The 27849-nt window shown below is 40.5% G+C and overlaps 1 protein-coding gene across 1 annotated transcript in view; it reads left to right on the forward strand.

Moving 5' to 3' along the window:
• Positions 1-27849, forward strand: part of fstl5 (follistatin-like 5) — a 62181-nt gene that overhangs the window by 24897 nt on the left and 9435 nt on the right. The window contains exons 5-11 of the mRNA XM_085906096.1: positions 1322-1442; positions 8580-8746; positions 14121-14241; positions 20783-20944; positions 21673-21807; positions 26980-27006; positions 27174-27292. Coding sequence (XP_085762222.1) covers positions 1322-1442; positions 8580-8746; positions 14121-14241; positions 20783-20944; positions 21673-21807; positions 26980-27006; positions 27174-27292 — 852 coding nt within the window. The remainder of the gene's footprint in view (positions 1-1321; positions 1443-8579; positions 8747-14120; positions 14242-20782; positions 20945-21672; positions 21808-26979; positions 27007-27173; positions 27293-27849) is intronic.

Here is a 27849-nt window from a genome sequence, read left to right on the forward strand (position 1 = left end):
CAGAGACCAACAACCATTCGCACTCGCACTCACACCTAGGGGCAATTTGGAGTGCTTCATCGGCCTACCAAGCATGTTTTTGGGATGTGGGAAGAAACCGGAGTGCCCGGAGGAAACCCACGCGGGCTCGGGGAGAACATACAAACTCCACACAGGGAGGGCCAGAGGTGGAATCGAACCGGCACCCTCCTAACTGTGAGGCGGACGTGCTAACTCGTGCATCACCGAGCCGCCCCTTTGTAAATTAATTATTTTAATTAATTTAAATTCATTCTAGCACATTTGTGGTTTTTTATTCAGTGCATTAGTGTTTTATGGATATGGTGACAGTAAATTAAAAATGACAGGAAATTATATTAGGTGGAGAAGATACTAAACACACGGGTGAGACAGGAAGTTGTGACCTTTCATTAGAACCTCTAGGCATAACAATAATGTTAGTCGTATATTTAAGAAAGTAAGAATTCAGAGAAAAAAGTTGTAATCTTATGAGACTCATGTTGTAGTTAAAAGGCAAAAATGTGTATCTTAAAAAAGGCGTAATAGTACGAGAATATGACTACTTATCTTTTGAGTCAGGATATTTAAGTAATAAAAGCCAACATCTTACATGTAAAACATTGACAAACTATTTTAATTTTTTTATGAAAAAGTCATACTGCTGCAACAAAAATGTGACTTTCTTTACATAGTAAAACGTTAATCTTATGAGAATAAAGATTTTTTTTCCCCAATTTTATTGGAATTGATCCAGCTATTCAATTATATTTCATTAAATGCCTTCAGAATTTAGGGAGTTTAAGGTAGGTTCACTTTGGTTAGCTTTGTTATCAGAATGTCTCTTCAGATCTATTTTCATGAATTCTTGCTGGAGTTCAGTGTCTTTCTTAGTAACCGTCTGCCAGTCTTGACAGCTCATTTTAATATTAACATATTTTGTACATGTTTTTACATTCTTGCCCCGCGCCTCTTGACAGCACGCAAGGAATGAAAGCTTGTTAAGGCAAAATATGTTGCAAAAGTTCGGCCTGTATTTTTCAACATGTCTTTGAAGACACCCTTCTCAAGCTTGCTTGATGCATTTTTTTTCTTCAATTTTAATTTGTCTTGAAAATGAGATTAATTAGTGAGACAGTGTTTGTAGACATGAGAGATTATTAACAGTGTTGAACAGATGTTAAGTCTCTGGGAGAAAATGCAATTAAAATCACTGTAACTATAAGTAAGTGATTTTTCATTGGGCAATGACAGAGGTGACGCAGTAGAAATAAAAAAATAAATGAAAAAGAGAAAATCTTAACAACATCTTTCCTTTCTCGAGGTGACAAAGCACCAAGGTCTGCCTAAGGACATTGGCGGGTGTGCATTGTTGGATCTGCTCAAGTACAACGACGTGGATGATGACCAGCACCTCACCAGGGAAGAATTCTACACTGCCTTCGGTAGGCTGGCCACGTTTACTTGGATTCCATATCAATCACCACTGGGAATAAAACCCTGACGTCTAAATAGCATCTTTATCTGATTGCGGCTGCTTGGTAAAAAGTTACAAATACTGTAAAGGAATTTTGTACTTTAAAAATAAAAAATAGGGTGAGAAGCTCGGTTAGGGTGAGAAGCTCGGTCATCCGGGAGAGACTCAAAGTAGAGTCCTCCATGTTGAGAGGAGCCAGATGAGGTGGCTCGGGCATCTCATCAGGATGCCTCCAGGACGCCTCCCTGGGGAGGTGTTCCGGGCATGTCCCACCCGCAGGAGACCCCGTGGACGGCCCAGGACGCGCTGGAGAGACTATGTCTCTCAGCTGGCCTGGGAACACCTTGGGATCCCCCGGGATGAGCAGGATGAAGTAGCTGGGGAAAGGGAAGTCTGGGAGTCCCTCTAAAAGCTGCTGCCCCCGCGACCCGACCCTGGATAAGTGGAAGAAGATGGATGGATGGATTATGAGCCCGCTGACCTTAGAACCCTCATGAATTCACATTCAATTCGCATTTCTTCATATATTCTAGACCGAAACCTTTGAGTGTTCCAAGACATAGTCAGGCTTTTGCCATGCTTGATTGGGAATAAATGGAAAGATCTGGACGAAAACAGTCCAATGTCAATACGTGTGTAAAGTGCCTTAGTTGCAACTTTACAAGTCTGTTAGTTCCTCACATCATTACATCAAAGTATATTGACTCTGTCCAGTGGGGGCAGGCAGACGAAGGCTGAACAAGTTTGACGGCTTAGCATTTGCCAAAAAGAAAGCAGGTCACACAATAACAAGTCGTTTAGGGCGACACAGGAGCTTGGCGAAGGCAAACACGCGTGCACTACTTTTCCATCCCCTTTGTTCCCCCTCCACCTCTTCACCATCATCATGGCTTTCATGACTCCCTTTCCCATCTGACATTTTGCAGCCTGCCTTGATATCTTTTGACAGGATCTGACATTTGGCTGGCGTGACACATTTAGTGGCAGGGGGCGGCAGAATCCCCTGCCGCCGCCTTCATCTTATCAGCCAATACAAAGTTGTGAGCCAGTGTGTGTGTGTGTGTGTGTGTGTGTGTGTGTGTGTGTGTGTGTGTGTGTGTACGAAAAGCTCTTCAGGACCAAACTGCAAACAATGTGAACTCGACTGTTGCCTTGAAGAAGCACTTGTTTGGCTGAAACTCACGAGACAAAATTATTATTTTTGAAATATTTATAAAATTCTTTCTGTAGTACTTTGAGATTCTTTTATGAAAAGCGCTTTACAAATAAAATTTATTATTATTATTATTATTGGCCTTCCCTTGAATATGTCAATCTGTTGCCAGTTGCTTCAACTTATTTTACGCACGCTTTTTTTATGAAAAGCGCCTTACAAATAAAATGTATTATTATTATAATTGGCCTTCCCTTGAATATGTCAATCTGTTGCCAAGTGCAGCAACTTATTTTACGCGCGCGCACACACACACACACACACGCACGCACACACACACACACACACACACACACGCACTTTTTAACCCTAACCCAGTGATTCAGCATGGAGGGCACAAAGGCGACTCAGCAATTTCTAGCTGTTGTACGCGAGCCGTAACTGAGGTGGGACGGCACCTCTGTGAAATGAAAGGTTAACCATCGTCAGGACTCTGCAAAGTTAATTTCAACGTTTTTACATGATAGACACCTCTCGGGGCCGCTCCCTTAACAGTGGCGCCTCAGCACACCTTGAGTAGCGTCCATTCATTATTTAAAGCAACGCCAGAATTTAAATTACATGGAGAAAACCACCAGGCACACACATCATCTTTTGATAAATGACATCAATCTTGGTGCTTGAATAATCTGCGGAGTCATGGCTCACTAATTTGTGGATAAGAAATTATGTCCCACGACCCAACACTGCATTTCAAATGGAATACACCATATAGTTTCAAACCTAGGTTATGGTTCCAAAGTCAGAATTCAAGGCACTAATAAAGTTAGAATGCAAGGTTTGGCATTCAAAATAGGAATTTAAGACAGGGTGGAGGATTCAAAGTTGGGTTTAAAGTCAGTGTTAATATTTGAAACGAGGTTTTCAAGGGCTTTGAATTTGACTTGCACGCTAACTAGGTTTCAAAAGCGTTGACCTAGCTGCTGAGCCCATTTGAACTATGTTGCTAAGCAAAATAGCAGCACCTGACGAGGCTCCGTGAACATCATCAACAAATGCCAAGTTGCTGAATGCCCTCTTCCCACCGTGAGAGTCCTTAATTTTTGGAATGAATTGTAAAAAATGTGAGGTACGTAACAGGGTTTCAAGTGGTAAAGTTACCAGCAAGTGTTAAGGTTTCATGGCAAGGTTTGGGTTTCAAACTGAGTTAGGGTTTCAAAGTATAGTTTATGACAGGCTCGGAGTTTTGAAGTACGGTTCCTGTAGTGGCTAGGTTTTCAAAAATCGATTTCTATCCATAGCTTGGGTTTCAAAAAAAAAAAAAGCATTTCAAGCGCTTGCAGCATTTTAAGACAGAGGATTCAAAATTCAATGGCTTTATTGTGTTCAATTACAGTGCTTGGACAGGGTTGGTGTTTCAAAGTTTTGGTTTGTGAAAAGTGATATGTAATCGCTTCTCTCTCCATAAAATGCTGTCAAGCCTTTTAGCACATCATATTATGGCCTCTGTACATAATGTACCTTTTAAATGTAGTGGCTTAGGTAGCAGTGTAAAATTGAGCCAATTATAATTTTTCTTAAGACTCGTCTTTGAGGGAATACTCGGGGAAAAAACTCAGAGCGGCGCCATGCAGCTGTTTTCCTTTCAGCAAGGTAGAGTTTTATTTATTATTGCAAGTGGACATTAGTATGCTTGTAGTGTGTGCGGGAGGAGGGACAAATTAGTCACTCAGCGACCTAGTGCATTTAAATGCACGCTTCCTTTGAACGTGTAGATATTTTGTCGATTTAAGAGTTGTGTGTTCTTCAAATACGAAAGTCTGACGACACCGTATGCGTGTCGGGATGGTAGTGGCTGGTGATTCTGAGAAATAAGAAGAAACAATTTGATTTAGATTTATTTGGTTTCTCATGGATCTGATTTGTTGGCTACACGTAGGATGAGTGATCGAATGCCCCCCCAGGGTCAAGTTTCAGCTACCATAAATAAATTGTAGTCATTTGGAATCAGGGCTGTTATTAGTGCCGGTGCTCATGTCAAATGGGATGTGCGGACTTGAATATTCACAAGTTGGCTCACTTCCTAATGTAAAACAAAACAAAAAAAACACCAATGGCTTGGTTACCTGTGTTATTTAGCCAGCATCTTTTCATCAGCAAATAGCAACATTGAGTGGCAAAACAAAAAGAGAGTATCAAAGGCAGACTTTTGTGGCCAATGAAGAATGTCTGCTTTCATTTGAAGTATCCTTTTGTCTATTAAAGCAGCTCGGAACAGGGGACAAAACGGCGGAAGCGAGACGGCATCGACATGTGGGCAAGTGTTGCTTTCTTGATTTGGACGCGGGGACTCCACATCAAAGCCAAAAATACAAGAAGGGAAGACAAAAAGGGAGCGCTTGTGTTTCCAACTAGTTTCTGTCTTTGTCAGAGAGGTGGCATCAAAAACAGAAACCCATCCTTTTTCTTCTTCTGGGAACCGAGGAGCTCTCTCAAATCAACTGAGCCTTTCCGAGATCACAGAAACCTTCCCTTTTCTGATCTTGCCGTCTTTTTTCCCATTCCCTGCATGTGTGCGGAAAAAGGCTTTTATCTGCACTCCGAAGCGTCGAAGTGGAAGCGTTGGTGGGTAACTTCGGTTGTTGATGGACCTGCCTACCAAAGCCACGAGGCGACGGAGGAGAGGGACGGGCTAAGAGCAAGAGCTGAGTTAAGCGACCGACCTGTAATTTGTCTTCATGCGGTGACCCTCCCGGCAATTTTAAATGTGGCCGTATCTCTCCGTCCCGCTCCTTAATTGCTTATTACAAGTTCGTCGTACGAGGTTGATCCTTCCCCGGGGGGGTCGAGTCACTCCTGCCTGGAAATCTTGCAGGGGGGGCAATTACTCTTTTAATAAATATCAAATGAAATGTTCTTCACATTCCAAAGGCTCACATTCAGTCGAGCTTCAAATAGTCACAGTCTTTTTGGAAGCTGTATGCAACAAGCTATTTTTATTACCAGGCCAAAGGAATAAAAGTACATTGGCGAATTCTTATGGCATCTTGGTATCCAGGAACTATTTCCGAGCAAGTTGAGGAGCTTCATTGTGACAAAAGTTATCCTTTTGTGGCAAAATACAAACCGATATTCCTGTTGGAAATTCTGTCCGAATAATGACGCTCTCCATAAAATCTTATGAGAAACATTTTCACACAAGACATATGGCTAGAGCACGAGACACTAACACTTCTTGCCTTATATGTTCCATAGGGAAAACTCAGTCAGAAAAAAAATAATCCCCTCCCAGAAGTTTACCAGGCACTCTTCCTCTGGGGATCAGCTGCAAATGGAGTTTGTAGCTTGTCGCGCATCCCGGCGGCATTACTCGACAAGATTGAACGGTTAGAGGACGACATTATGGGAATGAGATTTCGGATCAGCTGATCCACCAGCCAGCAGCTGGACGAGTCTAACTTTGTCGGGTTTCACTGTCTGCGAGGGGAAGAGACGGAGAATACATTGGCCCTAGCTCATCGGACGACAGATCCAATTTCCTTGCGTATTTACCTGGAGAATGTCGGATGAGTTTTACTTTCCCAGGACACAGTGAAGGGGGGAAAAAAGTGACCCAAGTTTCAAATTCAGGGCTCAGATTTCAGTGCTAACTTTGGATCTGTGTTCTGATTAGGTAATTGGCAGAAAAGATGAACAGACCAAACAATGGCTAAGCAATTCAAATTAGGATTTTCTTACACAATTACAGTAATCCTCAATGAGGGAGTGAGGACAGCAGCGAATAGTAAAAAGCTGCACGTAATTAACCCTGCCAAAAGATGTTTATAATTGCCTGTATTATTAGTTTTACTCTACCAGAAACTATAATCCCCAAAACACTTGAGTATCATTCAAGTTTATCTTACATTTCCCTTGAAAATTAATCAAATTTACTGAAAGATGATTTGACTTTGAAAAAAAATGACGTGTTCATGCAGCAAACATGGGGGCCTCAGCTTATTTAGCGAGTGACTGCCGATAGGTTCCATACCAAACCAAATATGCAATCAGAGGTTTAATCAATAAATATTGAGTGTGGTCATAATTTTTTGTCAGAAAAAAAGAATTTCATAATGCCAGTTTTTCAATTTTAAATACATTCCCATAAAATTCAAACTTTTACCTATGAAAATAAAAAGACATCTTTATCACAACTATTTTTGGAGCTTTAGGAAAATGGGACATTTTTGTTGCTGAATTAGGACTTTTTTTCTTATAATATTCCAACTGTTGTCAATATCATAATCGTATAACTTTTATGTTCCTCTATAAATAGTTTTTTCCTCAAAATAATACGACTTTGTTTTACAGATTATTAAATTTACCGTAAAATATTTTGTAAAATATAATGATAATGATAAAATTAACCAAATCATCTAATATTACTGTAGTACTGAGTATTTATTTCCTATTAAAGTTTTGTATGCATATTTATTGTATATAAATGTAATTGTAAACGCAAAATATACAATTATAATAAAATAGTAATATTAGTAACGAGAGTAATACTCCATCGTTGGTATTGCATCACAAAGGTATTCATCTTTAAATCATTACGGCTGTGCATGAAACACAACAATGATAATTCACAGCGAGGTGATGAAGGTTTGGATCACTGGGCGTTGTTAATCCCCTAATTTCGCTGCGATCCCGACGGCGCTTCAGTCGGCCAAGTGAGAGATTACCAGTCTTAGCTGTGAGCCTCGTCATTCTCTCCGCCCTCCGCTCCCATTGGTCAGTTGGGCTCTTGTAGGTCGGTTGAGGTCGCCAAGACGTGGAAGGTTAAGACGTAAATATGCGGCGGGGTCTTTAGGTTTGGATTTTACACCTTCAGGAGCACAACTAATGGAGTCTGTTTGGGAGCCAAAGCTTAAAGAAGGCTTTCTTTCAGACACGTGACTTGATGCAATTGCTGGACACCATGCAACCCTCCATCCACTATTGGGAACAGTACATTCTTGTATCTATCGAGAATGACTCCAGACTGACTATCTATCTATCTATCTATCTATCTATCTATCTATCTATCTATCTATCTATCTATCTATCTATCTATCTATCTATCTATCTATCTATCTATCTATCTATCTATCTATCTATCTATCTATCTATCTATCTATCTATCTATCCATCTATCCATCTATCCATCTATCCATCCATCCATCCATCCATCCATCCATCCATCCATCCATCCATCCATCCATCCATCCATCCATCCATCCATCTATTTTTTTTACTGTAAATAAACTCCCTCACATTTCCTATTATTTTCACTGTACTACTAATAAATGATTTGGCAGCTATGTTTTAATTTTTCTTGTGAATGTGCAAGTTTTGACACATAAGTTATACAGCTGAGATACTGAAAATGTAAACGTAATGCAGCTAATCCCAAAGACACACTTAGGCTCTGGATTTTCTCAATTACAAGTAGATAGTTAGGGTTTAGTTTGTTTAAGGTGGTTGGTTAGGTTTGTGGCTCCAGTTACCTTGAAGTCCAATTTGAAGCCCAAAAAAAATGATTTGTGAAGGAGTGTGTTTGCAAATGGTCGATATTCTTCAATTGCTTAGAGATAATTGTCCTGTGTCTTAGCAAGAACACTATTCATTAAGAATGATTGAAACCAAGATTAGCCTTGCTCCAAGTACACCTTTCTGACAATTTCCTTCTTCATTTATTCAGATTGTTAAATGATTAAACTCCTCTCCCTCATTAAACCCCAAAACCAATATTGTTATTCCAGATCAGACTCTGTAGCACATCAGCAACTAACCTTGTGTTTATTTATAATCACATTGTTTTATTCTCTCAGCACGGGTTTACACTGCAGGTTCGTTCCTATTCTGATTTCGTGTCTGTTTTGACTGAAACCCGCAAAACACAAGCTGGCATTCATGTCTCTTTGCCAACAGATGTGTACCTGTTGGATCTGCCGGAGAACCAGAGGGTGACGGTGAAGACCGTGACGGTGGGGCAAAGCGTCGTGCTGATCTGTGCCATCACGGGCCAGCGCCGCCCACCCATCCTGTGGAAGAGGCACAATCAGTATCTCAACGCCTTGAACCTCGACGACATCAATGTAAGTATGACGACAAGAAGATAAATGGCCAGTTTAATACTTAATGCAGAGACGTACCGGAGACATACTGAGACTCATTTTCACCCTGCGACTATTCGTCATGAGCCAAATTGTAATCTGGAGCCTATCGCGGTTGACATCGGGCGAAAGGGAAAATACACCCTGAATTGGTCGCCAGTCAGTCAGTCACAAATGAGCAAAGACATCCACATGCACATCGCCACTGAGGGGGATCAATTCCACGCTGCCCGCGCACAAGACAATTGTGGAATAACTGGAAATTTCTATCTTTCTCAAAAATGCAGAATTAGGATTTTTTTTCCCCGTCATTATTTCATCCTCATTACGAGTTTTGAAATATAACTGTTTCGATATAACATTAGAAATGTAGACTTTAATTGCAATAATCCGATTTTTTTTGTTCTTGGTTTGTTGGATGTGCGTTTAGCATGTGTGACTTTTGGTGCTTTGCATTGAGACACAAGAGACTGAGAATAATTCAGCACGTCAGCTGCTCGTCTCGTGCTCTGAGATGACTGCGGGAGATGGCAGGGGAAATTTGTCAAGTGAAATGAAGGTGGATATCGAGGGACTTCAAAGCACTTTTGGCATTTATTATTTGATGAAAAAATATGGCTTTTTAGTTTTTGTAAAAAAAAAAAAAAATGGAGTATTTTTGCACAAGTATGATTTTGGTTTTGAGAGCTTAAAATGTGACTTTTGGTGTTGAAGTTAGAAAAAAATATTGATCTGTATATTACAAATTTTCCGCATATTATTCTTGCAAGGAGTTTTGAAGTGTTAATATTACTTTTGTTTTTAGATTCTGACAATATGGTAATATGCCAATTTTCCTCCAAAAATAGAATAAAAAGAAAGAATAAAAAGTTTGTTTTAGTTAGGTTAGCCCCTCTAAATAAAAAAGGAAACATAATATTTTCGTCCATTTCAGCCTTCTGTACTTCTTTATGACTTTTGTGGGGATAATGTTCAACTTTTACTCTCTAAATATTTTTCATTTTCTGGACAAAACACGACAATACAAAAAATACAATGGTCAACAATGATTATAGACATGTTTGAGGCTTTTTAAATTCACTTACTATAGAAAGAATACAAATATCGTGAAAATGTAAAATACATTTTGTTTTCTTTTGCTCAATTAGAATTTAATTGTTTAGAATTAAAAAACGACACAATTGACTTTTTACTCTAAAAAAAAATCACTATTCTACACTGTTAGGGTTGAACAGATTAGGTTGATCATATTATGTTGGAATGTAATCAGTAATAATTAACCTAAGCTTGTCCTGTCTTAACAAAGTAGTAGAACAAAGTGCTAAGATCCTTTGCACTGATTGACCAACTGTAGAAAACGCAAAGTTGTTCTGTCTACTCAACATCGTAAAACAACCCCTGCTATGATGTGATCAGAGGCCAGGGGTTTCACCCCCACCTTGGCCACCACACATGCAAATTGTCACCCCCACCCTTCTTCTCTCAATAAATACTGTCTTGCATGAATGCAACGGCAGACTTTGTTCGGACATTGCTGTATCTACAGTAACGAACAAATTCTCCACTTGCAAGTGTTCAAAGGGCATACTGTCTCCCATGTGGTTCTTGCAAAATAAGTTAGAGTCGGAACATCTCTAACATACACAATTATGGTTTTATTCTAAATTGGATTTTGAGAAATGTGTTAAGATTACTGAAATAATTTACATGTTTGTATTGTTTGGTAGTTGTGGGTACTTTTAGTGCTTTGCGTTGCGACTTGGACAATAATCCAGCATGTCTTTTGCTCTTGTGCTGCTCGGAGATATGCTGGGAGGGCCGACAGGGGGATTTCAGGAACGAGAAAAGAAAATGAAGGTTGATACCAAGGAGGTTTCAAAACAACTACACAATGTTGGACTTTGTGCGTGTGTGTGTGTGCCTCAGTGAGCGCAGTGTGGGGGAGATACCAGATAAGACCTCCTTAATTTTTCGACTGTGTGCGCGTGTATGTGTGCCGCATAATAAAGTCAACAGCGTTGCAGTATAAAAGGGAGCCCCAGTGAAGCCAGCGATGTAAAACATTAAATCTTGATGACCCTTCAAATGAGCCACCCAGCTGTCCGCAGTCATCCTCCGACACTCCGGGAAGCAGTGTGACGCATTTAAACACTCAATTTTCACACGTTATATAACGCTTTGAGAATTTTATGGCGAGGGGGGAAAAAAAAAAAAAAGAGAGAAAGCTCAAGATGTAACAAAAAGGGAGACGTCAAGATAGATTATTTCTTCAGGCCGCTCTGAAGGATTTACGTGAGTGGAGAAAGTAAGAAGGTACTGTGAGGTTGCTAAACTTGGAAAATAAATGCTTTGTGTCTGAGTCGCGGCTGCTAAATGAAAATATGTGACAGGTCCTATGCGGCTATTTGTATTGGAAGCGCGAGCTAATGCATCCAAATTAGATTTAAAGGGGGTTTATTATGGAAAGTTGACTTTTTAATACAAACAGTTGGGTTCCCAAGGTAACTGCCCACCCACCCATCAAGTGTGAAATTACACAACCAGGTAAAACCTTTCTTAGTTGCCGAATACTAAAAAGGTGAATTTGACACAATTGTGACATCGCAATTTATGTAACAAGTAGTGCCCCCACAATTGAGATTTTCCACCAATGACTGACCAGTTAGGGTTAGCCAACATCAGCTGTTTTCAAGCAACGACACAGAAGCACTATCATATCAAAACTAAACGCTAAGCAGAGCTGTAGCGTTGTTGGATGCACAGATTAGTGTCTAATAAGCAAGCCTGTTTTGTTTGTATGCTACATGCGCCACATGCACAATCTTTGGAGCCTCTCGGCGTTGTGAAAACGCGGCTTATGGCATAATTCTATGCAACATTGCTGGCTGTTGCGTCATCACTCAAAGCCAGTCAGGCCAGCAGAGCTGCGCTGATTGTTGCAGACTCGAGCGTATTTGTGGACAAAATTTCTCTGGTAGATCGAGGGTTGCCGATTGGATGAGATTGGTGGAATAAAATATATATTTGTTTCAAAAAAAAAAAAGAAAAAAACCAGACAAGGTTACATTGTGGCGTGATTGCATGTTAAAGTTAGATGACAAAAATACAAGAACAGGCTGCTACAATATCTGATGGTTCATTGTCCAATGTTCGTTTTGTTTGTTTACTGTGAACAGTCGTGTGTACTTTTTTCCATGTATTTAAAGCTAAAAATATTTACCATATTTTTTCTAATATTGGTATTTTTAATATGCTATTAAAGCAACATTTTAAATGTTTGTATTATTTATTCTTATTTTTAAATTGATTGTATATACATATATATGCAATTTTATTCTGTGTAAGATTTTTGCCATCATATTTTTGCATTTTTTCCCCCAGTTGAAACGTAGCACAAATAAGATTGGTGCATTCACAACATTCACATGCGCATCATTCAATATGGTCAACTCTGACTTGAATGCCTCACTCATCTTCATGACACAAGCGAGGTTGATTTATGTGGCTGCGTTCTTCTTTAAAGTTGGAAAAGAAAATAGACGGCAGGTTTTGACCTCAGGAAGGCTGCTCAAAGCCAACGCTGTCGTCACCTTGCCGAGTGAAAAACGAACGAGTGTGACAAAGGCTGGCTTCGTCGGGCTGTCCGGTGCTGACTGGGCGCGTATAGCTGGGGGGGGGGGGGACACAAGGGCAAGGTGGATTTACCCTCTGGAGACTATAATTAATATGGCCGCCAGAAGCAACCTGCTTCAAAATACAGTTGACCTCATTGCACACATACACACACGTCTTGCATATACATACCTCAAGTAGAACAAAACCTAAATGTCCGAAATGAGCACCTAGTGAACAATTGTGTTGAGTACAGTGTTACCTTAACTCTGTGAGTTTTTCAGTTAGAAGTCATCACCATGTTGAGTGAAATTAAAAGAATGGAGCCATTCAGGGATAATGGAGAGCAACAGTTGCCTATGAAGTTTCCTGTTTTTGACGACAGAAGTGTCTGGAAAAGCCAACTAGAACATCTGAGCTTTAGTTCATGTTAATCATAGGCTCTGGGAGGTGTGTGCTGGCTCATATTTCATTTCAGTTTAATTTTATTGGTTGATTCTAAAAGCAACCAGTCTCAGTTACAAGAGGGTGTGCACACTTAGGCAATCGCATTATCTCAATTGCTTTTTTTTTAAATTTCTTGTCATACTTTTTTTTCACTTGAATTGTACTGGTTAAAGGTTTAGAAAAGTTTTATCTTGGTCTCTTAAAACACACACGCACACTCGGAATCATGCAGGCCTCAGCTATCTGGCCAATCCAAGGTATGAGGATAAACACTAAAATGGACGACCGGACAAAAGATAATCCCCATGTCATCGTTTGAGGAATGCTAACATCAACATAATTAATGAATGTGCTTTGTTTTCATATCAAAAGTAAACCTGAACAACAGCGCGAAAAAAAGACAAACATTTGCTAATAGCGAGAAAAGCCACCGCAAACTAATGAGCTTGTCAATAACGTGCTGAAGTTGGCCGGAAAAAAAAAGAGGGGGGGGGGGGGGAGAAAATTCATCTACCTCATATTTAGAGTGATTTGAATTATTCATACAGCCACCAAGGAATGTTTTGCTTTTGACAAAAACGAGTGTTGATTGTTTCCGAATTTGCTTGTTTTGCTCAGGGATATCTTTGAAGTAATCACCTCACATGCATTACGGTTATTTTATTCTTTACGTCGTGTTGCTGACAAAAGCCTCGTTGCTTGTTTTTGTCATTGTAAATTTAAAAGAATGCAGCAATTGGGAATATTTACACTGTTAATGACAAAACATTTCGGTTGCTTTGATAATGAATCAGAAAGTGCACAATTTACTGCCGTGATTCTCAAAGTGAGCTTAACAGGTTCTCTTTGGCCGTATGTAAATGAATCACTGACTGGAACGGAACCAATGCAAATCATATTTAATACAAGCAAAACAACAAAACATTACAATGAAGCTGCATGTTTAAACATTTTGAATCAAGCACATTATTTAGTGTATTTGTGTATATGTACTATGCACAAGTCATATTTCTTTACAATAACACATTCTCCCCCTCCCCACTAATCTGAACATGATATTGTGATTAACATGACATTTGTGCAATATGAATTAAGCCAAAAAATGCGCCCAATTTGAATCCATTTTACCGGGCCGACATTTTGCCACATATCGCAAGGCTCAAGTAACGAGTCACAAGTCTACAAGACCCAACTCTTGTATACAGGCCATTAGAAAGTCACTTTTGCATAATCGGTCCCTGCCAAAAAGCACATTTTGTTGGTTTCAACCGGCTGCGTTTGTCTTTGTTACAATCAGGACTTTGGCGACGACGGCTCCTTGTACTTCACGAAGGTGAGCGCCACCCACATGGGCAATTACACCTGCCACGCCGACGGCTACGAGAAACTCTTCCAGACGCACGTTCTCCATGTGGATGGTAAGAGGCCTCTTGTGTGGAGTGGCGACTTTTTTGTTCTCGAGGTTTGAATCAATTAGGCGTCACATGTAGCAGATGGCCCATTCATCATTCTTGCCAACTTAAAGATGGATTTTGAGCTCCGACTGAGCGCTTTGGCAAGGATACGCCAGTAGTCTCCGGACGTTTATGGAGGGGATTTACAAGGTATTTACACGAAGAGAAAGCTTTCCGACGGGAATCCCAAACATCTGCTGCTGTTGTAAATTCCGACCTCCCCAAAAATGTTTTTGCAATGTATCTTTTCCCAGGATATTCTTTTGATTAAAAGGCAGTCTCAGAGCACTATCGCTGATTCTGATTTGGGGTTTGCTTTGGCGAGTGGTTCGAAAATATATAGCGATATTTTTTTATTTAAAATTTCCAACAAAGAACAGAAGATAGATGGCCCCCAACGCCCCAAAATCCAGTGAATCAATGAATTTGCAAATGAAGAACGTATGTATGTAAGGTTCGCCGAACTGAACAAAACTGTGATTTACTGTGAAAGTTGGATCAAAGTGGAATTTGCCTGCTTCAAGGTGGGCTGTCTAATGGAAATGATAACCCCACCCCTTTTATTGAAAATACTGAAAAGGATTTTGTAATTATGGTGAATCAAAAATTCCGAGATGGAAAAAAATTGAGAACATTTTATTTTACTATTAAAAAATAAATTGTACGGTTTTGAGGAAATGACATGATATGAAAAGTCTACTCGTTTTAAAAATGTGGGGAACAAAAGTCATTGTCAAATTTGAAAACCAGAAAATACCAGAATTTTAAAATGAATTGTAAGTCATTGGAGGGAGCCGACAATTGGAGTTGCGTTGTGTGCTCCAGTTCAGAGGCGAATGGCAGCGTTTTACTAATTACTGTGCTGCCGTGGAAGATAAGCCTCACCTTTGCCAGATGCCTGCAGTGAAAAAAAAAAAAAAGGCAGGCCTTGAAAATCGCACTGAACAGAAAGCTTTTTATGCTGGCGAGTAGATTATATTGGCCGATATCAAGCCTTTTCAAAATAAAAGGAATCAGCTGGAGTTTTGCCCATTAAGCTCTGATATAATCTTACTCTCTCAGGAAATATCGCCAATGGCCTCAAAACACCCAAATAGGTTGGGCTCTAAAGGCGACAGCTCAGTCATTACTTCTTTTGTTTGAATTTCAAAGTACCAATAGTGTTCAATGTTGGAGGTTCTAGTGTACGCTTTCATCCCACTTGGTCTTCATTCACCATGAGGTGAAGAGTTTTGCTCCTTTGCTAATTGGGCTAACTTTGGGAGTGAAAGGAGCTCTTTATGGAGAAGGTAAAGGTCACGGGTGGGCTGTGGAATACCTGCTTTCCCTCCTAATGAGCTGGCACGGAGTTGAACAAACTTCCTTCTACATTTGACAGACAGCTACTTCATTAGCGTTCATTCAAAAGTCAATCGCTGTGACCGTTAATTGAAACACTACAGGGAGACGAACAATTGTTCTGTTTATGAAAACCCCCGGCGCCCGGAAAAGAGCGAAGAATCCCAGTCGTAATTGATTCCGAACCAGAACTTTTCAACATCACCACTATGGATTTCACATTGCGGGCTCCCCGAGGAGACGCTATCGCCTCCTGACGAAGCGACTTGACGTTTTCTAAAACTCAATTAGGCAAGAGAGCTCGATACCTAAGTGGATTTGGAACGCTGATCATTGCCACCGACGCATGAGAATGTGATGGACACAATTGAGTTTGAAGTGGAAGTAGAAGCATGATGGAGAATAGGTGTTAGAATAGTTGGGGTGTGTGTGTGTGTGTGTGTGTGTGTGTGTGTGTGTGTGTGTGTGTGTGTGTGTATATATATATATATATATATATATATATATATATATATATATATATATATATATATCCTGTATTGTCAGTCTGTCTGCGCTCACGGGCCTATTCCTTTATTTGACATCATTTTAATAACGCCAGTTTATTTTATACGCCAGACTGGCTGCTGCCATTCATCACAACCAAGACGTTTATCCATACCGCGACACCTTCGGAAAACGGTTTTCCCCAGACGGTCGGCCGTGTTTCATCAGTGGCACATGTGCTGCCGTAACAACACCAGCAGAGAAGGATTATTTGCATAAATATTACGAGAAATACAGTACAATGAATGCCCTTTGATTGTGATTGCTTCTTTCTTTTTTTTTTTTTGGTATCGTCTATAGGTTACTAGCCCTCCCACATGTATGAAACCTTTAAAGATAGAACATATTTTCTAAATATGTTGTTAACATACAACATACATTTATTACACAGTGACTGATGTAGTGCATTTCTGGGGATGCAGAAATATTACTGGTACAAAAACCAAAATAACCAGATATTGTGATTTTTTTTTCCCAGTGCAAAGGTCTCTCTTGCATAAAAACTGTCTTTCAAGGATGGCACTATACTGCTGAACAAGAAACCAACTCATTTTGTACATTTTTCCACCTCCCAAAATGCCCCCAAAAATGATTTGGCCTTCTCACGTTGTAATATGGTGCAGTAGTCGACTAATTTTAAGTGAACTAAGACATATAGCGGAAATGACATCATTTTTTAAACTAATTTTTCATAGTGTGGATTGTTCCTGCCACAACCCCTAGTTTTCATGGAAAACGCATTTTGACACTCAGAACCCGCTGGCCGCTAGTTGCTCATCTGATTACAGCATACTTGTCCCCCCCCACCCACCCACCCCTCTTGCCCTCCTTATTTTTGCATGCGCACATTAGCCACAGCATGTTGCCGCGCATGTGATTGGCAGCGCATATCTCCGAGGTACCTGGTGGACGACGTGCTTTTTGGCCGACGCCTCCAGCTTCTTTGTGTGATTGAAGTGGCTTCTTGGAATTTCACAGTTTGAGAGCAAAACAGCAGCGCTGCACGTGTACGCTGTGTGTGTGTGCGCGCACGTGTAAACCAAGTGTGCGTGTGTACGGAGACAGCGGCCTTGCTGGGTGATTGACGAGCGGCCGGCGAGCTGCATGAAGGACTTGTCAGCTATGTCGCAGTGAGCCTGCAGTGCAAGTGGTCTACATTCCATACGTATGGAACTCAAAGCATGGGTGGATGAGGAGGAGTGTTTGAAAAGGCTTTTTCCTTCACGATGCCCACGTCATGAAAATACAGACTCCAGTGCACCAGTTGTAGATGATCCATATTAAAAGCTTTTTTTTTTTTTTAATCATAGAGGTTGACCTTGGAATAGATTATTTCTACATGAATTATTCTCCGTTGGGAGTAATAGTTTTAAAACGCCACAAGACAAAAAAAATAAAAAAATTCCATCTCCTAAAAGACTTTTTGTATTCAATCGTCTCAAACTCCAAGTCGTTTGTTTGGATTAGAAGTTAAACTTCAAAACTTTTTGCATTTTTATTTACTTATGTTTTAATTATCTGAATTCCCAAAGACACCCTGAACCGGTTGCCAGCCAATCGCAGGGCACACAGAGACGAACAACCATCTGCACTCGCTCTCACACCTAGGGGTAATTTGGAGTGCTCAATCGGCCTACCAAGCATGTTTTTGGGATGTGGGAGGAAACCGGAGCGCCTGGAGAAATCCCCATGTAGGCACGGGGAAAACATGCAAACTCCACACAGGGAAGGGAGGAGGTGGATTCGAACCCGCAACCTCCTAACTGTGAGGCGGACGTGCTACCCAGTGTTCCATCGAGCCGCCTAATTTTATCATCATTAATTAAAAAAAAAAAAAAAAAAGACCATCATCCTCTAAATTTCTAAGAACATGTTTGCTAACTTTCTAAAACCGCAAATTTAAATTATAGTTTGAACTGCACCTTGTCAGATATAAAAAAATATATATTATTATGACACTTTTCCTGTTGTCAGTCTGCGTTTCTATGCTGCCCTACAGTCAGTGTCCTAGATTGTGTTTGTACCTTTTTATGGGTTGAAGCTGCAACATTGCAACTGCTTTGTGACCTTGTGTTTGCGATTATTAACAGCGGCCCATATGTGTGACTGACTGTCAACACGCCAACGGCACATTCCAAAGCCCGCCTGTACCTAATGGTCCAGATGGCGATGGTGGCCATTCCGAGAGGCCACCATCCACCTGGATACCTAAAGACAAACTTTTGGGGATGGGGGGGGCTTTGTCAGGCTTCTCAGCAAGAAAATAGAAAAATTATTAGAGGATTACGGTAGACTCGGAAGATGACCAGATGGAGTTGTGTGTTAGGATTTTGCTATTTTTGGATGCTTTTTGTGAATATTTCACACTGTGTGCTCTTATTCCTTTTAAATTCCTTCTATTTGAAACATGTTCTATGAAGCTGGATTAGCAAGACCTACGTAATCTCCTTTGTGTATCCTATGCATAAATGCATTTGATGATTAATATATCGCCTGCTTGGAAGTTCACAATGTATATTTTGATGATTTGCTATTGCCACAGGGTAAAGATTTTTTTTAAAGAGCCAAGTCAGGTACTAGACGTTGTGCTTCGTTTGCTTGCTGACAAAAGGTTGCTTGAAATCGATAGGAAGCAGGGAAAAAAAGTCAATGACCTCTTAATGGTTCTATTGCTCATTTATATGCGTGATTTGTCTACCCTCAATCGTACGGGACCAAAGGCTGCGGGGAAACAACGGAAACATTGATTGTGCTCTAAATACGGCACTCTAAAGCTTACCTAAAAGGTGATCCTAATAGAATACTAATAGTTTTTTCAATTAGATAGTAAATTTCAAGTTTACAGGACTTGGCACAGTTCTGATTAAACTGCGTGTGTGTGTGTGTGTGTGTGTGTGTGTATATATATATATATATATATATATATATATATATATATATATCCTCCCTTGCCGCCTCTGACCACACATTCCTGCCGCACACTTACCCCCTGAGTCGCCTTGACCCTATCCGATTTGACCTAGGTCCCGGTGCATCCTCGGCCTAGTCACCTAAGCTGGACTAGGGGATGTGAATATTAGGGGTAAGAATTTCGAGAAAGTCCCAATTCCCCATTTAGAGTCCAATCTTAACGTGTGTGGTGCCAGGTGTGCTGTAGCATGAGCGAGGCTAACCCTCATAGAAGACTGAGCCTCGATTAAGGTCCTTCCGCTCTGGACCACCACACCCTGCGTGCTTTGTTCCTAGAGTCGGAACTCAGGGGGGCCGCATACTTACCCCCTGAGTCGCCTTGACCCTTCGTTAACACCGCTAGGTATCCAGGTCAAGCCACTCAGGGCAGAAGAGCTGGGGATCAATCCACGCCGATCAGTGAGAACCAGCTGCGGTGAACCGCTGCCTTTCTCCTTCGATCAAGGTCCAAGAGCACTGGCGCCAGCTCTGACTAAGCAGTGCCTCCCCAGTGCTCTCCTCTCAGTTGTACCTAGAAAAAAAAAGCTTCTTTCTTCTAGAGCAATCTTCTTTGTCCATGACAACACACAACCTCAGGAGATGCTGGATTCATTCCTTCCACTTCGCAAACCTGCCAACAAAGTACCTAGAGGGAACTCACCTGTATTGCAGTAATTGAGGGAATGGCTGAAAAAGAAAAGCTAACCGTGTCACAAAAATGTTGGGGAACGCTGCTCTAGTGTGGCTTATTCATTATTTAATTTGAACTATTTTAATTAAAATCTCATATCAGCAGTCTTAACACATAAAAACACTCAATAAAGCACATCGAATCAAAAACTTGTTTTCGATCGTGCGTACCACTCCTTTACGAAGTCCCGCTGTCCGAATCAAACCTTTTAACTCCGGAGTTGCTCTTCCTTTACTGATGACCTCCTACTTCGACCGAAAATCCATAGTTGAAAATCGTTTGGATATGTAATCCTCCATTGTAAAACGAAATGAAAAAAACGGGGCGGGGGGAACCCGAATGTAAAACAAAATAAAATGGACGACTGCTCTTCAGTTGCTCACTGTAAATTTGAACTCGCGATCTCTTTCTTATTCTACAGATAGGCACATGAAGCATCCCGGGATCAGTAGCACCCCCTGCCATAAGGCTGGAGAACCTTTTTTTTGTAGCCTCCGTAAGGTCTCTTTTCAAAGCCGTTTTGTTAATCTAAATAAACACGACGCTCTCGATAGATGACAAAAACCGTAAGATATTTTATAAACCAGTTTATCTACGGAAATTAGTTAATATAACCAGTGTGTGAACACTTAAAACAGCGCCATAAAGACAGAGCAGTTCTGTCTAACTGCATAGCCTGTCAACATAGGCAGCCGTGTGATTACGCAATCTCAGAGGAGGCGAGGCAGGAAGTTGGCTCCTCGTCCTCGGTATTAAAATGACTATAACAATTCAGCGATTTTGGTTCAAAATGATACAAAACTATTCCAATTAAAAGGAAAATAACTTTCATAAAAACAATTGAATTTGTTTTTGCCCTTTTCTGACCGCACATCCCTGACACACACGCGCGCGCGCGCGCACACACACACAATTAAACCCAATTATTAATATTAATATTAACAGTGTATTGAAATTCTGATGGTGTCCATGCCCCCACAGTTCCGCCCGTTATCCGAGTGTACCCGGAGAGCCAAGCCAGGGAGCCGGGTGTCACCGCCAGCCTACGATGCCACGCCGAGGGCATCCCCCAGCCGCAGCTGACCTGGCTCAAGAACGGAATGGACATCACACCCAAGCTATCCAAGCAACTTACACTGCAAGGTAGTTACTTTCTTGTAAGGTAGTTTTATTTTCATCCAACACATTAGCGGTTTTTTTATTTTTTTTATTTTTTTTATTTTTGAAGTAATTGAAGGCCGTCAGATTTAAAATAAGGGATTAAGGAATTTAATTTGTTCTTGTTTGGGAGTTTCAACATTGTTTCCGTTTAATAGTTGCAATTTGTTCATTGACTGCTGTCAAAACTATGCATCGTTTGTGTTATTCAACAGTCCTTTTAGTCTTTGGGGATTTAAGGGAGTCATGCTAATCTACACAACTATTATTAGATTTTTGGTAGCTAAAGTTGTCTAATTTTATTTTCTCTAATAATGGATGGGATTTCAGGTCATGTAAATTTAGCCAGAAAAACTGGGGGGAGTTACAATAGTGCTATCAACCAATGCAATAAATGGCATTTTTTTGTCAATTTGTAAGTTAAATAAGTTAACAGTCATTTTACTTTAACAAGTTTAACTCTTAGCACATATAACGTCATATTATTTTAAATTGCATAATGTTTGGGGTATTTATGATAAATTAATCTGTTCAATTTCTGGTGACTTTAAGGTAGTGCTTGGCTATTTTAAACTTGTGTAAGTATTCTGTGGCATCTTATTTTGAATCTGCACAATTTTTGAAGGTGATTTGAATGAGTACTTTAACCTGAGCAGATGTTGGAAAAATACTTAGAGAAGCATAATTTTTTTGTGTCCGTCTGCTCATCCCAGCTAATGGCAGTGAGGTGCATGTCAGCAACGTGCACTTTGAGGACACCGGCGCTTACACCTGCATCGCCAAAAACCAGGCAGGCACGGATGAGGATATCTCCTCGCTCTTCGTCGAGGACTCAGCGCGCAAAACCTGTAAGTCAGCATAGAGACGTTCATTTGAGATGTCCACCCGTCTGCCCGCCCTTGATTTCCGATGCAGCAGTGACAGAAAATAACAAATAGCCTCAGACTGCGTCGACAGAGCCTGACAAAGCAAAAACAATTGGCACACTGTGAAGGGCATCTCTTTTGTGCCAGTTAGCAGCAGACTGTTGCCGTTTGAGGCACGGCGGACTGTTTAACAGGCCTGGAAAATAAGTCCTCTGCTCCCAAATGTACTTTATTGACAGCCAACTGGAGTAAAAAAATGGTTTGACCTTCAGCGGCGGGTATATCATTGCGTTGTTCAGTTTTTTTAGACCGCTGCTAAAAGCTTGGTGATTTACTGACCATGTTAAAACTGGGTTCAATTAGCTGTTTCACAAGGAAAGCAGCCAGTGGGTTAAAGGCAGAATGAAGTGCAGCTACATTCAAACTAGCGGCAAAATGGGATGAAAACGACAGCGCGACTCCTTCCAATTTCATTTTCCTCAGAGGAGGAATAAAGTATCGCGGGTGAAAAGTACACGACTCGCAGGCCATTGTTAAACCCAAAATGTAATGACGATAGGTACAATGAGGTATTTGAGTGTCTGGACCAGGAAAAAGAACTTCTGTGATTCCTGTCCTCTTGTCATTAACCCCTCCAAAATTAAATTAAATAACTTCTGCCAAATCAGCGACTGTCCATCTTTTTATACGGAGTCTTTGGTTCATGTCAGTTCCATTCAAACGCTGACACTGTAACTCTAATGTGGACAAACATCTTTACACATAATAGTCTATTACTAGCCTATGCTAACACATCATTGGAGTCAATATTTGTACAAAAATATTTCTCACCTATAAGTAGAAAAAAAATAAAAATTAAAAGAATAAAAAAACAAGTAGCATACTATGGTGAGAACTGTCTTCACACTTTGTTTATTGTGAGCTACACGCTGCTGCAACTGACAACTTTCTGTTGTTCAAGTAAAGCGCTAATGTTGGAAACTAATGAGGAGAGATAAAACGGTAGAGAATGAAACTGTCATTGCAAAAATATCTCTACTGATTTGCCGTACTGATTTACACTTCTTAGGTTTATTTGGCGAAAAGTATATGATTGTTGCTTGTCCTTCCACTGTAGATACTCTGATTCTAAAATCGATGGTAAAATCTACTGTGCACAAAAAAAATCCATATCAAAGAAAAACAAAACTGTCTTTGGAAAAAAGAACTCCATTGATATGCCTTCCCACGTTTTTTAACTGTAAAAAAGAGACAACGTGGGTGACTTCCTTTAACTGGTGTGTTTGTGTGTGGTTTGGGACCCTTAATTACCCTGAGGAGCGCCACGGCATACCGACAACGGCTCTCCAACCCCCAAACAACGTGACATTTGATAAAAGGTCACAGTTAATTAGGTTGCCCTCCTTATTTAGAAAAAAGCCTCTAAATTTCAATGAAGTAGTCTTGGAATAATGTTGTTTGTTGACATGTTGACTGGACTTATTCAAATAACCGCTGTCATTTTCAGCCTCGTTAAGTAGAGACTCACAACTCCGTTCAAAGAGAGAACCTGCAAAATGGATGCAGAACACACCATTTCACTTAATATACTCTTATTTTGATATGCGCTTTTTATTCTTTTTTTATTTGTATTTTCTTTGTATCATCTTATTTGAATATGAGCACTTTCAAGAGGTTCGGTTGTCTTCTTTTAATGCAAAATGTAGAACTTTTGGAAATATTTAAGGGAGTCTTAATTCAATATGTAGAACTTTGGGGGGATTTAAGGTAGTATTTTGACCTCTCCAACTTTTGCATGCCTATGTGACTTTGTACAGCTTAACTTTTGAGGGCTTTTGCTAATTTAAACTCGTGCAACTTTTGGTGGCTTTCACCATCTCCGTTTTACCTGTGCAACCTTTGATGCGTTTATGGTACTTTAAAAAAAAAAAAAAAATCATTTCGTTGCAGGCTTACTTTAACGCCATCATCGGGCTATTGCAAAGCCCCGCTCGTCAAAATGTCAGCACATCAGTGCTTGTGGATCGCCGTCTGGTCTCACGACTGCGCTAAATCCTCCCCATCAAACTTTATGACTCACAGTGAAGGTCTGTTAGATAAGAAATGACCTCAACGGGAACAGAACACGGCGTCTTGGAAAGCTAGTGGGCTGAAAAGTCGGGCGTTGTATGGAAAAAAAAAAAAGAAAATAGAACCCTGAAAAATAGGACTAGAGCTTTTATGCTGCATTTTTTCCAGGTTATTAAATGACCTTAACTTGATTCAAGATATCTTCTTAAGAAACTATTGAAATGAATTCAATACTTTTATTTAACTTGGCAGCCTCTCAGATAATGGACAAAAACAACAATGGTTAGAAGCTTCAATGTAATCCATACTCTGTTGGCTCAGTGCTGAGTGAAATGAGATGCAAGAAGTGTGTTGTTTATATTGAGATTGCACAGAGCAGGCTGGAAAGCAATGAAAAGACAACACTGACAAAACTGGGAGCAATTATGCAGTCACTACACATTTTTAAGTCCCTCACTAAATAGCTTTTGTTTACCTGATTCTAAAGACTTTTGCCAAATTGTTGTGTGTGGGGTTTTTTCCTATCCTCACTTGTTTGAGTTTTTTCTAATGCTCTGTCTTTAATGCTCGAAAATGCAACAAGTTGGTGTCAAGGAAGTATATTGAAATATGTATTTATATCTCAGGGAGTAGCGTACATTTAGTTGGAAGTTGAGGGGATGTTATTGCCGCATGTGCATGTACACGTCAGCGCATTTATTTGTTTATTTTTATATTTAGAAATTCTAATGATAACTGTTTGTGGTACATTTACACTGGACTATTAACAGGTAGTTCTAAACATTTTAGGAGAGCATCAGTTACTTACGAGCCAAAGTAAATCGAGGTTTAGTGTTATCATAAGTACGTTATGAATTAAAAAAGAGAATTCACTTATCTTTTAGATTAGTTATTGAATTAATTCAATATAAACAGCTTTAGTTATACATTTGTTGTCTGAAGCCAGAGGTCTAATAAATAGTTATGATTACCACATTTTTTTTTTTTTTAACCTCATACTATATGACTGGCCTGCCCCCCTACTTTTTCTCTACACTGTTTCTGGGCTAATTAGTGCCGTGAAAGTGTGTATGGTCTGTCCCGGGTCGCCATTGCCATGATCCAGTCACAGCGTAACCTTGCCGCTGGGCCTCCCGGGCGTGACGTCCCCGAGCTTTGGCGTCCAGCGCAAACAGTTATCACAAGAGAGCCAAACGACTGCCCGCCGCCGTTGGCCGGCTTGTTTTTGCTACTGTATATGGATGCTGAAGTTGATATATGGGCCCCTCGCAGGCGCACAACAGCCACAGTCTTTCCGACCCCGGGTGATGAATAGCATCAATATGGCGTTCGTACGACTCTGCTTTCTTTCCATTTTGTTTCCATCCCTGGCAAGCGCTGCCATAAACGCCATTGTTCTCCAGTTTTTCTGTCCACCGTCCATTTTGCAGACGACACGGCGCTACTTTTGTGACGCTTTTTAATGAGCTGAAAAAGATTCGCAAGAGTGCACAGGAAGGGTAACACTCGACACAGCGCTTTTTTTTTTTTTTTGTGACGATTACGTCTGACCCTCGACGCTTTGTCTCTTTGCTAGTGCGGGAGAATGAGTGCAGGAGGACAGATTAGCATCGGCGCCAATTGGCCCACAAATTGGACAGCCCGTCAGAAAATGGAAGATGGGAGTGGGTTGATGGAGGGACTGGCAGACAATAGGCAGAGAGGGTCGCCATTAAGGACACAGCGTTGAATTTGCATAAAAACTGAGTTTATATCACCATTGCATTTCTTCCTCACAACAGTGACCCTGTCACAGTTGTCCTCATACAAAAACTCATTTTCACTCGAAGGAAAGAAATAAGTCAGACTCCATCATAAAACGACACAGGCAAAGCCTTCATTCAGCCGATCTTTTTGTTTTGACTTGTGAGCAAATGTGACGTACGACCGCTATATGGTGGCAGTGAAACATAATTTTGCTGGCTTGATATACGTGATTCTCTTTTTGAATTGAACTACCCCAAAATTGTAAATTGCAATATAACTACAACAAAGTGGAATTACTCACCCTTTGAACAAAAATGCCTGACAGGCGTGATGGGAGGGGAAACGAAAAATGATGCAGTCACTTAGTGGCTTTTTTGCAGGTATTGCTGTTACAATAAAGAAAAGGTTTACCACCGCAAAATCCATCACCTGAAATGGAGTAAAACTACACCCCCTTTGAAGATATCTGACGGACAAAGTAATGATAGAGGTAACTGGTAGGGGTAGCTATCAGAAGCACTCAGGCTCTGGTCTGGCACTGCGAGTGTCATTAGCCATCTCGCAATGACTTTAATGGGAAGAAAAAAAAAGAGAAAAATCAAGGTCTGCTGCTTCTAAGAACAGAAAGATGGGCCATTAATCCATATTAATGAAGTATTAAAATTACCTTAGCATGAGAGATGATTGAGTCACCTGGGGCACCTGAGGTAACCCATATCACCTCGCACTAAATATATACTAAGGGCACGACCTTTAATATATTTGGAAAGTATGGTGATAATTAACGAGGGAACAAGCAAACGTTGTCTAGATCATTTCTCAACACTAAGCCGCCTAGCGAGCAAAACATAAAGCTGGGATCCCGATCACAAACGTCCATCTAATCATAAATATACAACTGTCAACCAAAATAATGTGCAACTGCAAACTTGATGTACAATTGTGACAAATAAACTTGCAATTGTGGATCACAAACATGTATGTACACTAGGAATACTGTTGGCAATTGTTCAGGTCAAGTTCCCAAAGTATTGTGTTGTTTATATGCTACATCAAGAGAAATGTAGCAAAAAAAGTCATCCTAGCTTGTCCACTGCTTTGCTAACATTTCAGGCTCATGCTAAATTATATTGTTGATTTAAGTCGATTCCCGTAAGCATAAGCAAACACAGTTGGCGATGTCTAAAACCAAACATCCTTATTTCCGAGCAGAAGACTCAATTATCTGTTGCATTGGATAGCGGGGCCCGGGCGTTCCAATAAAAGTCTCACAAATGTGATGTTATTGATTGTGGCGTTTAATGTTCAATGTGCTCTTTCTCTTTTTCTGCCTGGCAGTGGCCAACATTCTGTGGCGGGATGAAGGTACGGATCCGTGGTTGCATTCATTAAAGTGACTTAATTGAATTCCTGTAATAGGGTTAGCCAACTGTGACAAGAGGGATTAAATGATCGCACAGTGCCTTATTTACTTTAGGGTGTACAGTGTCGCTCCTATTTCACCGGGCGAGTGACGTTCTTTGTTGTTGCAGGTCTTGGTATCGGAAACATGTTCTACGTGTTCTACCAGGACGGCATTAAAGTCATCCAGCCGGTGGCGTGCGAGATACAGAGACACATCAAGCCCAGCGAGAAACTGCTGGCTCTTAAGGTGACAGACTCAATAGTACTGCGTGGATGGTTGGGGGGAAAAAAACAAAAATTAGCCTGGCCACCACTTCCACTAATTCCATGCACAAATACAATTGGCATGTCCATCATAAGACACATGAAAATATCTCATGTCCAAACTTGACTTTTTGATTTGAATCATTTTGAATGAATTCTAAGGGACGCTACTCTGACAAAATCTTACAAGGGGGGGCGGGGGGGGACACAAGCCACTTTCACCCATGGACACCAAATTGCTTTGACATGTTTATTCTGTCTGAAGAAAGTGTAATAAACCCAAGCCTAAAATTGAAGGGTAATTGAAGCTGCCCTTGCATCCTGAATTCGGTATCCCGGGTGGATAGGCAATGCTAAATTGCCAAGCCGAGCGTTTGTTTCATTGTTATTTCAAGGACTCACCAAATTCAGGCGTTCAGTCAAGATTGCAGATTTCCTGTGTTGTTTTCCTTTCCTGAGAATTTTTCAGGGTCTATTCATGATAGACACGCAGAAGAAAATTTGATGTTGCTAAATGAAACTTTACTGGGGCTTTTTTCA

The sequence above is a fragment of the Syngnathus leptorhynchus genome, chromosome 2, assembly GCF_054491065.1.
Source record: "Syngnathus leptorhynchus isolate UIUO chromosome 2, UIUO_Slep, whole genome shotgun sequence".
Lineage (NCBI taxonomy): Eukaryota > Metazoa > Chordata > Actinopteri > Syngnathiformes > Syngnathidae > Syngnathus > Syngnathus leptorhynchus.